Source organism: Rhipicephalus microplus, chromosome 5 (genome assembly GCF_043290135.1).
Source record: "Rhipicephalus microplus isolate Deutch F79 chromosome 5, USDA_Rmic, whole genome shotgun sequence".
NCBI lineage: Eukaryota > Metazoa > Arthropoda > Arachnida > Ixodida > Ixodidae > Rhipicephalus > Rhipicephalus microplus.
This window is the reverse complement of record NC_134704.1, coordinates 94512088-94525868: the sequence shown is the minus strand read 5'-3', so window position 1 is coordinate 94525868 and position 13781 is coordinate 94512088. Positions and strand designations below refer to the sequence as shown.

Below are 13781 nucleotides of genomic sequence, written 5' to 3'. Positions count from 1 at the left end.
TCCCTTCCTTTGATTATCTCTCTTTACCTCTTTCATTTCTGTTCAAACTTCTTCCAAGCAGTTACTGCGATAATATGTTATGTCTCTTGCCTCTTTCATATTTCGTCTCCAGTGTGAGTGCTGTTTCTCCGTTTATAAACTCACGCATAGTTCCGCGTGTCCGAGAAAAAAAATCCCAGAGAACGAGTATAACTTATTTAAGGTAAACAACATCTTCCGTCATTTATTCACCTATTTTTCACTCGTATTGTCGCTTATCTGTCTCGCGGGAGGCAGTGCCTGTAATGTGGCCAAAATTAGTCCCATCCATGAAGCTACAATGATCTTGAAAAATAAAAAAAAAATTCTCGAGAAAAGCTTTTTAAAGTTGTACCGAAAGGAACGGTAAATTTCGGTCTCTATACAGCATTCTTCCTAACACGCCTCAGGCGAAAGTGTATATGATGTGTTACAAAAATGTTTTACTCATGAACTCCCTAATTGTTATAACAAAGGTCTATTTAGGGTGAAATGGCTTCTTAAAAACAACCTCATTACACCCTTAGGGTATAAATGTTTTATTGTCTATTACTAATATTTTGAATGTCGCAAGCAAAGGACTCCGGCGGAAACCTTACGCCAAGCGTGGAGACAAACTCACCGAGGCGATGACCATGATGTATCCGGCGAACATGAGCACCATTTGAACCACGTCCGTCCAGATCACGGCTTTGATGCCGCCCTGCGTAATTTCATGTATGTTAACGTGCTAACTACATGCCTTTCCGCACATTGCTTTTTGATTTCTTCAAATAGATGCCACACCAAGCTCGAAAATTTACGGTCGACGTCGGTGTTAACGCGACTTAAGAAATAAAATCGTCCCGAGGTGACGACGCCGCATGGCGTCATCCTAACGTCATAGACCACCATGACTTGTGACGTCGTGTGGCGTCACTGTGACGTGAAATAACGAGCCATCAGATGATGACGTCATCTCATCAGCGCTTCATCAATGGTCACCCGATCAGAGAGGCATACAGTGCAAAGTGCCTCCGATCTTGAAGGTTGTACGAAACCAAGATATATATGAAGAAAGCTTTTAGAGGGGGAGAGGGTCAACACAAAGACTGTGAAGAAGACTTTGAGTCACTTTAAGCGAATATATGGGATCCAATGAGTTTTTTTTCTTCTTTCTGTAGTGTGAGCTTGCATTCCAGGATGCTGCTGCGCTTTTCGAATGCGTAGTTTGCATTCATAACCCGCTCGCACCTAAGACATGTACCCGTAATATGAAACAAATTATAGCCTATATCGCACAGCGGAGCCGCCCACACATACCTGCATCCTGACTTGATTCATATGCGAACCTTTCCAACTAACCTCTACCACGCACTACTGTTACAATATGAGCAGCCTGCTAAATATCGCTATGATTTATATGTAGGGTTTAACGTCCCAAAACCACCATATGATTATGAGAGACGCCGTAGTGGAGGGCTCGAGAAATTTTGACTACCTGGGGTTCTTTAACGTGCACCCAAATCTGAGCACACGGGCCTACAACATTTCTGCCTCCATCAGAAATGCAGCCGCCGCAGCCGGGAGAAAAATATCACTATGATAAGGCTCATATATTGCTGAATCAAGGAAAGTGTGCCGGTCTAAGGATATAATTTGCAAGTTTGAAGACGGGCTGAATGAAAACTCAGCAGAGTGACTGTATTCCTAGAACTAACTTGAAGGCCCATACTGTTGTCACTCGGGTAAGCTTAACCGCTGCTATACCCAACTGCAGTTGGAAGGCGTAACCACAGTTACCGTAAACCAAATAGGGGTGTTGTTACACGTTTGCAGTTGTACGCGTTTAACGAACACAGTTTTAACTCTAGTCAGGGGCTGATGTTGAAAATGCGTACTGCCATTAGTAGCAAATAATTGCACAAGCTCAAGAACTGCGCCGTTCTGCACACACCCAAAAACTATTCGTTTTTAACGCCTAGCTACCAGTTCAAAACGACGCTGTAGCTACGCGTCGGGAAGGTGGAGGCCTAATTAAAATAGCAAGTTTTTTTCGTGGCAGTGCATATAAACGTAATTTATACACGTAATGTATCTTCCCAAATGCGTATCCACGCCTCCGTCATCGCAAAGGCCCAGTTGACTCGCTTTCGGATAGATGTTTCGCTGGGAGCCAAGCTGCTCGCTTTCGACCTGGGAGCTGCCATGTTGTCAGTTTACTACGCCAACAGCGCTTGCTTATCACTGTTTAGTGAAACGGTCGTTAGCGGATCAACTGCGGTTATGGTTGTCGTCTGACTACGTACAACAGCAGTTAGACTTAACAGCCGTCGTACTTAACTTTGCTTAGAATACCCATGTGACAAGGGTACTTTATAGTTGTTTTACAGTTTGCCACCCATTGACAATAAGCGCTGTATTTGGGTGGAGATGTCGTGGAACGCAAGTATATACAGCTTAAGATGAAAGATGCAGTTGGTTTACGTGTGCCTGCTTTTCTTAGTTCAAATAAAACAGTAACTGAGGAATATATAGCCAGTAATAATTTTTCAGCATTAACAAAGAAAGTTCTAATTTTCATTTGAATAGCAAGATCTCCTCGAAATCTGCGCATGGTCTGTTTGATTTTTTTGTGTGTTAAGTAAATAAATACCGGAACATACAAAGCTTGTCTTCAGTACTTACTATGGCTGTGTAGAAGGTACATACGACGCCATTGAGAAGGATCGACGACCACACTGGTATGCCGGTTACTGTAAGATAAACAAGGTGATGCATATATGCACTTCTGGAACATTGTCATACCGCGCAATTAAGAAGTAAAGGTTACTGAGGGGGCACACCACCACAGAAAGGAAGCAGCAGGAATAAAGAGATTACAAAACTGTAAATTTAAAACTCGACGGGGCATTGTTACCGTGTTTTTTTTTTCGTTCTTGTCCGTCTTTATTTTTTTGCGCGAAATTTCATTTATAGTTGGAATTTCATTAGTGAAAAGTATACCACAGTCGCGTACTAAAAGGCTTTCGAGAAAGCTACTGTATACAGAAAGGTAGTGCCTGGGAACGTTTAACACGAAAAACCCGAAGGCTGTCGATGATTCAAAGGGCATGGTGCATAACTAAAGTTGCACCTGAAGCTACATATGTCGTTTGTTATTTCGAACCTTCACTTTTTTGTTGATCATTCGTCTTGGCTAGAATATTTTCTGGTATTTGGGACGCTTTCCTTTAAGACAGTCTATTTATTAAATGTGTGAATAGCATCAAACACAATTTCCTGGTTCTCACAACATGAATGTCCTTTAGTAGCAATTTTAAAGCAGCAGAAGTCAGCTTTCCGTATGACTGAAGCTTTATTTTTCTATCTGGTTACGAGTAGACCGCCACAACGGTAGTTCGTGCAAAACGCAGGTGGCCGCCTATGTATTGACGCCAAAGCTCTCTCCAATAAGATAAGCCTACGGCAAGCGGTTGCAAGAAAAAAAATGTACGCGAAGTTCTTACCTGAGCCAAGAGCCAGCGCGGGACCGTAAAGTACAACACCCATGTAAAGAAGCTGCAAAATCAAGTTCAGAGTTCTTTACAATCACGCTGTGCGTTCAACAATTTGAACTGCTTAGTCAGACATCAAAGAATAATGAACGATCAGCGATGATAGAAAATTATCTCTTTTTTTTGGTCTCACATTCATGCTTTGATGCAGTTGGAAAAAAATCACAGCATAACCCCAGAGTGAGCGATAATGAATGGCGCGAAGCGTCCGTTGTCCATGCATCTAGATGAATGGACGGACAGAGGCACGGATGCACGAATAGATGGTCCGACGGAAGCATGGATGGACGGGCAGGAGCATGGGTGCACTGATATACAGACAGACAGCCGGACAGATGCACGGACGAATGAACGGAAGCACTGACGAATAGGCAGACGGATGGACAGAAGCACGAACGCGCGGACGGATGCATGAACACACGCACGCACGGACGGACGGTCAGAAGCATGGAGAGATGGACGCACGGACGGACGGACAGAAGCATGAACACGTGGCTGTATAAATGTAAGCATGTATGGATGGATGGATGGGTAAATGGACGGGCATGCAAACGAATGGACACACGGATGGATGAATGGACTGATGCTTCACCCCACTCATCATCATGCATTCCATGGATAAGCTGTTAAAAACACTAATGCCATCTAGTTATATTATTCCCAAGGACATATACACAAAACATAATCCATTGAGCAAGTAATAAACTAGAGGTGGCTACATACTACATACAGAGAAGGGAACCACCCACGGCCCCAGGAGCTTCGCCCCTAAAAAATACTTTAGAATCACTGGCGATGAACAGATCATACCACGACACATGACTACGATTAAGCATATTTGCTCCATTCATGTCATTCTCATCGCGAAGGGCAAAGATGATGTATCTCTTGATTTCGTTCATTAGTATTGTTTCTTCAAACTGGGACAGCTTATTGCTCTCCCGTACTAAAGTACATCGTTCTGTGATTCATCGAATACTTGTTCTTAACTTATCGTATGCTTTACGAATACACTGCGCTTTTAACTCGTCGCAGATGGGAACGCCTTTAGTGGCGGGTTGCGCGTCCGGGCGGTGATAGAAGCTTTCGAATGCTGTGGCTGGTGGCAGTGTTCGCGCCAGCTGCTTCGTGTTTTTCAGCAGTTTTGCGAAACGTTTCTTCTTTGGCGTTGGTGTCATGTCTCAGCCTAGCAGCAGCAACGTTTGTTGAGTTGTTGGGTGTCACAATATCTAGAGCAATTCATCTGGAACAAATCTTTATCGCTCTTCGAAGGCTCACTGGTAGGAGAGACATCAACGTTGGATTCAACTTGTATGTCGCCTATTGTGAATAAAGTTGTTTAACTCAATCACTTTTGTCGAATCGCTATAGCAGAGATATTGTTCGATTATCGTTATGTCTGGCGCAGCCTTGATGGAATAGGCTGGGATTCCTCTGATAAATAGCAGGATTCGCTGTATGCATTTCATGGGCTATGGCAAGGCCAGTGAACAGAAGCCCTCAGCCTATCACCCGTTGAATTTTCCATCGCCTTACAAGTAGGCTGAAGTAGCTCGCTCATGTGAACGCTACGGAAGGTGCGATAAAAATTATGCGTGTTTCGCACGTTCTTTAGGCCTGACAGTGATGACTTCCTTTCCTTCTAGTTGTATTCGATTCACACTTTATATCTCCAGGGCTCTCCTTCGAACTTGTCATGTTCATATGCAGTTTTTGTCTAGCTTTCAATAACAACAAAACAATCGTCACGCTTAAACTAGTTTTCTATTCATCAACAGTATTGTTGTTTTATTGCTGTTGTGACGGACTTTCAAATGAGGCGTACGTGACTCTCGCATGAATTGTTTTTTTTATTCACTCGTAGGAGGTCGTATGGACCGCTGGATCCTGGTCTACCTCACAAACAGGTCAGTCTACATGTCCGCAAAAGAAGGTGGCACAGCTCCAAACGCAATGCATAAAGGAGTTACCTAGGGCGGTGTTCTAAGCCCCCCTCTCTTGAAAAAAAAAGTGCTACAGTCGGTGTAGATTACCTTGCTGCAGTGCCCCCGTCCCCTCGTATTGCAACTCACCTCTCGAACAACAATGTGTAAAGCAAAGGAATTAAAACCGCGAAATTAGAATATAACTTATCAGAAAGCTGCATTATACCTCATGAAGAAAAAATTATAAAAGGCATCATTTGTTTCCTGAAAAGTTGCAAATAACTGGAAAGCAAAATTCACTTACCGTCGACATTATAAAGACCACGGATGCAATATTTCTGACCACAGTTGACATAAACCTTTTCTCCAAGTACTGAAACAAACAGAATTTCTTTAGCGCTTGCTTTGTCATTTTAAAATCATAATTACATCCCTCACACACCACTCAGATATTGATTAAACTTAATGTATTCACCAAAATTCATTAAATTTGCGCATTGCATAGTTAACAAAAAAACGCACTTCTGAAATAATCCTGAGCTTTCGAAATTTACTGCTGGATAATAAGCGACTCAATCGATTAGGTCGTCAATATTTCTTTCCACTTCCAAGTCTGCTCTTTCAGCTCACGCCAACCAAGTGAGGTGTGTATATGTGGTTTGAACATTTGTAGATACTCTTTCGGTATTTCTGAAGTTACATAAGATCATTTGAAAGCGCGACATTCAGAGCGAGTGCCTCAGACTATCGCCACACTCCATTTGTGTACTAAGTTCGTGGAGTTTACCTCATCATTTTCATCTTCATCATCTTCATGCTGCATAGGTGCGCCCACCATAGGGCACCCGCAGGTCGCGGGATTGAATCCCGGTGACGGCGGCTACATTTCTGATGGAGGTGAAAATGCCGTAGGCCCGTGTGCTCAGATTTGGGTGCACGTTAAAGAACCCCAGGTGGTCGAAATTTCCGGATCCCTCCACAACGTCGTCTCTCATAATCATTTGGCGGTTTTGGGACTTTAAATCCCACATATCAATCAATCAATCAATCAATCAATCAATCAATCAATCGATCGATCAATCAATCAACCCACCGTAAGGCAACCCCTTTTCCCGTGCTTTGTCAAAAAACCTGTCAGGAGCTGGCGGCAGCCATTCTATTCCCGCAGACTTGCTCTCGTCTGTTCCATAACTTTCTGCAAAACCAAGCTTCTCTGGCACAGAGAGACAAGAAAATTGCACCACCGTCCTTAAATGCTGGTAAACGATCTATGTGAATAGATCGTTTGAAAATTTTGGTCGGGGTGCATTGTTTCACGGTTGTTACACCTGTACGTCTTAGAGAACAATACACACTGCTATTTTTGTTGCACAGAAATGAACGAGACTATTGCATGTTACGGTATTAAAAGCTATACAGTCAAGCCCGAAACTGCACCACGACTTTCCACGCGCAATACTGTTGCTAAAGAGCCCATGGCAGGAATAGCCAATTTGAAAGCTTCAGAAAAATATTTCTTACTTCGGACTCAGCCACCATGCTCCCACCCTGCGACTTGTGAACCTTTCTCCCGTGAAACCACGCCGTTTATTGGCGATGAACCACTGCAGTAAAGTAGGACGTAGTGCGTGGACGCAAAAATACAGTATAGCATGTATTTAGCGCTTTATTAGCACTTGTCCCAAGTAGGGGTGGCATGCATATCAAGCAAAAGCTATTAGAGTGACATCTATTATTCTATAAGATGGTAAAACAATTGGAACTCACTTAGACTTACTCAAACATGTTCTGCTCCGAGGACTCACGCGGAATCGGGCTCGCCAAATTTACCCTCAACTGGCTCACTCGAACTCAGACTCGTTCAGCTTTTTCCAATGAGGCAGCCAGTCACCGCGTTATGTGCTCTAAGATATAGTAGATTCTATTTCTTTGTCCTTTGTTTCGATATTTAACAATTTTTTTGTATTTGATATTCGATTCAATGTTCGCATTTCAGCCACTATTCGATTTTAATTCGATTATAGATGAAATTTCACTATTCGCACACCCCTAGAAACAAATAAAATGAAGCATAATAAAAGTTAGAAAATTACATGCGATTCCACAGGTATGCAAACAATCCAAAATATTTTGGTGTTTATAATAATGGTTTTTCATAAGTGAGAGGAACTGACTCCATGATTCTGGAAACTCGTCTGCGCTGACCACATCAGCTACTAATCCTGAGAACAAATGGAACAGTTCGCGCTTAAATGGGAAGTGACGCGAGAATTTGTTTGTTTTCTTTTACACCAAATGAAAAGCCTATAATATGTACTGATGAGCCTTAATGCACCCTAAAAAGTAATTATTTTTGTTTTGAAAGCTTTTTTCGGTTCCTATTGTACCCTGACGTCATAACTAGCTTTTTGTCACCTGCTCGTGCAAGATTTTGCGGCGTTTCCACAGCCACTCCGCATTGGTGGCTACGTTTGTGATGCAGAAGCGTCTATTTTGAAAGTTTTGGTGCCTTACGCCATCGCAACTAGCCAGACTGCTGCGTAAAGTCGCCAGAATTTGTACTAGCCTGACGTCAAGCTTGTGTCAATGTCGATAAATGCGTCAAGGAAAATTGACTTTAGCAATATCGAAATAAAGTACCTTACCAGCATTTACAGAGCCTTGCACTTATTCAGCCATGTATTTATAAACGAGATTCATATGGCCTTGTATATGTACCTCCATAAAATTGGCGCCTTTACCTTTTAAAAAGAAGAGCAATGCAGTGAAGTCATACACGAACCTCGTTGATGCTTGTGATGTCCATCTTGTAGTACATGGGGAGAAATACGAATGCAGCAACAGTGATAGACACGGTGGCAGATATGGCGCTCGTCCATAACATCGAACCACGCAGGAACACTTCCGATGGCTGGCCCAGGATGCCGATAGAGGACAGGTAGCTGGCCATCATGGACAGGGAGACGGGAAGCCAGTTGAGTTGCCTGTTTCCCGTCAGAAAGTGCTTGTTGGACTTTGTGCGGCGGTCGCGCCATGCCACGAAGACGCCGATGCCGGCCGACAGCGCCAAAAAACACATGAGCACCACGTAGTCAAGTGCTACGAAGTGAGGGGCCGCCATCTTCGTATAGAGCTTTCGAAGATCTGCGTTGAGTGTCACCGCTTCGAAATTGAGGTGTGCTCTTCAGTCAAAACATTTACCTCTTGAATTTTGTTTGAATTTTTGTTGACCCTTACGTCACCCTGCTATCGTACTGCCGCAAGTCAGCCGTGGTCTCGATGCCGTCGCTCTCAAAGCAAGTCTTCTGCCTCGCAGCGTGTCATTCACCTGTCCACTGTAGATCTCAATTCGGCTTTACCCTTTCATAACACTTTCATAACGTTTTTCCAGTGCAACTTCTTTTTACTTCTGTTGTCTTCTACATTGTTTGAATCCGGTTCATCGTGTTCGCTTTCAGGATCAACTGATTCAGTATTTCAATCATTCCAAAGCGCATTGCCAATTACCTCCAACGGAAAGTGATCTTACGCTTTCTTTGTTACAATTGAGTTCATCAACCGTCTTAGCTTGTTCCAGTGATAACGATTTAGTTAGAGCGTTTATAAAGATTGAGTAAGTTCACCTGCCTCCTTACAATTTCCTTTGCATGAGGAATTGTGTCTTGGGCAATGAAATTATTTTTTCCTGTCTTTTTTTTGTTTGTTTCTTTCTGGACCTGGACTTTTGAACTGCAATATAGCTCAGTGCTGGTTAGCAGAATGCTTTCGTTTTTTTCCCTATTGTTAAGAAATATTTCAGGAAGTATTCAGTAGTTTTACAAAGCGAGAAATATTTCACTGCTAATAGCGTTCACACCTTATAATTAACCTGTCTGTACGACAAGCTATGTGTATCTGAATATTAGCGAAGAAATTTCTTCATCAGGATTAGTCGATATTGGGCACTTCTCAAAGCCAGTTTGAAAGTTCCTCCAGCTTTCGCTTCTTTATGTCCTGTTTACTGACCACCTGAAAAAGTAGCGAAAGATGCACATGGTATAAATGTATATGACAAAGTACAGCCAAGTCTTAGCTATCAAGAAAATAATGGAGGAACTGAGACAATGCAGCTATTCTTTGGGTTGCTTAGTGTAGGCACTGCAAAGAGCAGCCGTTTTGTTCTGTATACTTCAGAGTCTCTACGAGTGCGGCACAACCAGCCTGTTCAGCCATGTTCTGTTCAGGCGGTGCTTCAGAGCTCTAACCATGTACCAGTTTTATTTTTAGCGAGGTGCCGCTGAATCTAAGAGCTGATTAGTGCATCAAACTCACATTGTTGCCGACGTAATTTTATACCAGGCGTATACCAGCGACAAAACTTGTGATTTATGCTCAAACGCGCTTAGCTGCCTCTTCAGGGCTTCGTTCATTAAAGACGAGCTCCGCAAACTTTTGTCATAGCCGTGAGCACGGGGTCATTCTTGAAAAAAAAAAAGAACGTTGATGATAATATATAGTTTTGCTCTGTTTAATCAGTGCTTGCGAAATAACATAGCAATCTCCTGCTGCTTAGGTTATTGTGAGAAAAAACTTCGCTTTCTAACCATTTCATCGAGTGACAAACACTTACGTAGACCAAGGTTAAAACAATCACTGGTCAAGGTGAAAACAATCAAAGGTGACCACAATGAAGAAATATCCGTGATATACTGTCAGCTGTCATGCTACGGTAGCATGGTTATGATACGATAAACGGTCAAGTCTGTGTTTCAAGATGGGGGTTCATCACAAAGCACTATTTCGTCAAGTGGGAGTCGCAATTATGATATCTATGTTTAGGACGAAGCACCTTAAAAGACGGCACAATGTCCTTCCGTTCACAAACTGCCGCCGAGCGTCTACAGCAGATGTAGAAACTGAAACATCTGTGAACAACAAAAATGCTACCAAGAAGCTGTTAACCAGAAGCAACAAAATAAAAGGCTACAACCCCAAAAAACACCAAACACACGAAAAAACAGTATGCGAGGAACCGACGTTCAACCACTGATCAATCAAAGCATATGACAAAAGAAACGGTCGACACAAACAAAATAGAAGGCTGTGAACCAGAACAAAATAGAAGGTCACGATTCATGGTCTCATGTACACTCTTTCATCCAAACATCAGCATCAGCTTCGTGGATATGCACGGATATTATTTTTATCTATCGAGTGTATTCTGTCAATGGACGTCTGACATCAAGTATCAGCCGTGAATGAAGGAAGCTTCCCTACTCTCTCATCAGTCTGGTCCACCCCAGTTATCAAAAGAAAACGACATATTGGCATGTTTAATCACCAGTCTTGAGTGTTGAATTATTGCGAAGTGGCGGCTGATTTCTCTCTGTAACCAGATAATTGACGGCAAAATAAAACATATCCTGACACCTTAGGTGACGAAAAACGTTTTGCGAATATTACGAAGTGTGCGAATAGTGCACGTTTCTATAACATAAAAAAATACATTTTAAAAGAGTGTGACTATAGTGAGCGGGAAACCGAATAGTGAGGTGTAAGATGTAGGCCTTAAAAGATGGGAAAAAATAAATATGCACACCTTGATGTTCAGAAACGTCCCTGTTGGATGCCCTATTTTTAAGGTGTTGTTCCTGGTGCCCTTTCTCTGGCACCTACTATGCCTTGCCGAATTGTGGGACGCCCTAGACATAGGAAGGTCACCGTCAGAACTGATGCCTGGTCGAGCTGCGTGCGGAGTAGCGTTGGTCACGCATTCTCCCAGTGTCCAGCATGGAATCATTCTCTAGATGAGGTCAGATGTATATGGCGCAAGAGTAAATGACGTTGCAAGGTGTACCTTGCTAGGTTGGTGTGCTCTTGTGGCCGTTTGTTATCGCTCAGTTGCCGCGCTAGGGGAAGGCAAAGTGAAGGTGCCCAAGCTCTGGGTCATTTGCACGCAATCTAGAAGAACATAAACAACAGATAGCTGCCATATACTCTTCTCCTGCCATATACCAGCTGTTGGTCGTGGTACTCTAAATATGGTAACATTTACTGAAAGTGCAGATTTTCACAAGTTTGTGTAGCTATAAAATAAAAGAGATTTAGTAACCTTTGCAATATTAAACTTTGCTAAAATGCACAAATTTAGTTTTAAAGGAGAGGTTGCGGGAAATATTATTTGGTACCCGTCCACACTACCGACCGTTAGCCCGCAAAATAGAAGTTACATTGTACATTACACTGTTTAGTGTTCACACAAACTGGCTTGCCGGAGAATTTATTCAGCCACCACTCTAAACTTCTTTATTTCGCTTTTCTTTTTTCGATGCATTCCACGAGGTCACGCTCATCGCTTGCATTGATAAGCTACAGAAACCGAAGCGTAGATTTCCACTCTTACGCACTTCTTGCAATGCGTGCCTGGTGTTTTTTTTTTTTTTCAGCCTTATGTGTTTCAATACGCTGTCTATATACGTAGGCTAATAAATTCGAACCAGTGCGGGATACGTCAGATGGAAGGCGCTTTCTAAAGTAAAACTTTCGCTGGTGCATTGAAATAGCTGAAGTACGTAGCTCCTTATACCACGCGAGAACTGCGGTGGATGAGGCCAAACGTGTCGCCTTCACTTATCAGAAGAGGGAGACAAACAAAAAGAAAGCCACAGCTTTACCGTAAAGGCGAAGTAATGATTGCGATAGCAACAAATTGGACCGTCACGTGAAGAATGGTAAGCTGATCGAAACGTGCGCCGCGTTGCACAACAAACGGATTTAGTTGCGCTTGCACAGCTGCCGGACCGACGCAGCCAGCCAGCAGTTTCCAATGAGAGGCTGCATCCGTACTGCTGCTGCGGACGCGGAACTAAGTATGTGTAATGACGCACGAAACTAACTTAAAAGTACATATACACACGAATAAGTGTCTGAGTTGTTACTTCGCTCTGAAAAAAAAAATGGCAGCATATCCACGGGGTGAATAATGGAGAGTGGGGCGAAGCATACGTCCGCCCATTCGTTCTTGCTTCCGTCCGTCTATGCGTCCGTTTGTGTGACCATCCGTGCGTCCATCCGCCCGTCCGTGCGTGCGTCTGTTCGTGCGTCCATCCCTTCGTTCGTTCATGCATCCGCCCCTGCGTCCGTCCGTGCGTCCATTCATCCGTGCAGCTATCCGTGCGTCCGTCCATGCATCTGTCTGTGTGTCCGTTCGTCCATCTAGTCAACACTCCAAGTACCACCATCTCGCATCTTTTCATCATATATTTCGCATATCGAAGCACGGACTTTCCAAGGACAAAACAACGGACTTTCCAGCGGACTTTCCAAGGACAAAACAAGAAGTGGCACACGCACACTTTCTTACGGATTGCGCTTCGTGTCTACTTCTCACCTTTAACCACCTCGATTTCATGATTTCACTGTCTTCATGGCACTGCGGCCCAACGCTCGCTAAACCTTTCTATAACCAAGGAGGTTACGCCCAGCGAGTATAACGTAGCAATCCTTTCTTGTTAGATAGTGCTCAATGTACACGCCAATAACTGCTAATGGGGAATGAGACAGGAGAATTCGGCTTTTAGTTAACGCGCATGCTGCGAAATTTTCATTGTTCAACAACGTACAGGAGAAATCTCCCACCAGCACCACCTTGCAGGTCAAATCGTAAGACATGTTACGCACTGCTACGAGGGACGACCGGGTGCCGCTTTAAAAAGCTTCGCCCTTAAAACGCGCCCCTTTCGCAAACGGAGACTGTGCAGCGGGAACAGTAGTCTTTGTGAACACGGTAACTACAACAGAATCGTTCCAATGAAAGCCCAAGGTGTGCGATTCTCCCCACCACGAGATGAGCACACGCACGCGTTAGCGTATGCCCCCCTCTGTGGGGCAAGGTATAGGCGTGGGAAATCAACGCATGAGCGTGAGTTGCAGCGTTGTGACGATATAGCGACACACGCTCGTTGTGCCATCTCACTGTTAATGCTGAAAACACAATAGTTATTCTGAGACGGGCATCGCCAGTGGTAAGTGCTAGATATAAATAGCTTGCCGTTTCAACATCAAAGGAAGTACTCTTTCGTGGCTCAATGGCTAACGCCATGCGCCCCCCCCCCCCCCAAAAAAAAAAAAAAGGTCAGGTGGTCGAATAACACGTTCAATGCTCGAACGTGTTATTCAAAGGTCGTATGTTCGATTCCTGCTCACGGCTGGTTATTTTTACACCCACTTTTCTTTCTTCTTATTTACATTCCATTGATTCTAATAACTTCCTCTGTACGTTCCTTGTCATTACTGTCTGTTAGATCTCATTAATATTGTGTCA

General features: G+C 43.4%; 1 protein-coding gene across 2 annotated transcripts in view; it reads right to left on the bottom strand.

Moving 5' to 3' along the window:
- The window catches only part of LOC119173792 (sodium-coupled monocarboxylate transporter 1), a 40575-nt gene extending 29289 nt beyond the window's left edge, over nucleotides 1-11286 (bottom strand). Inside the window, exons 1-6 of one of the 2 annotated variants that reach the window (XM_075895774.1) lie at nucleotides 11058-11286; nucleotides 8262-9487; nucleotides 5784-5852; nucleotides 3507-3558; nucleotides 2686-2753; nucleotides 641-721 (exon numbers count right to left, since the gene is read on the bottom strand). In XM_075895774.1, the coding sequence (XP_075751889.1) occupies nucleotides 641-721; nucleotides 2686-2753; nucleotides 3507-3558; nucleotides 5784-5852; nucleotides 8262-8600 (609 nt within the window). In that variant the 5' untranslated portion in view covers nucleotides 8601-9487; nucleotides 11058-11286. The remainder of the gene's footprint in view (nucleotides 1-640; nucleotides 722-2685; nucleotides 2754-3506; nucleotides 3559-5783; nucleotides 5853-8261; nucleotides 9488-11057) is intronic. The other variant, XM_075895773.1, reaches the window with a different exon arrangement.
- Nucleotides 11287-13781: the final 2495 nt, after the last annotated feature.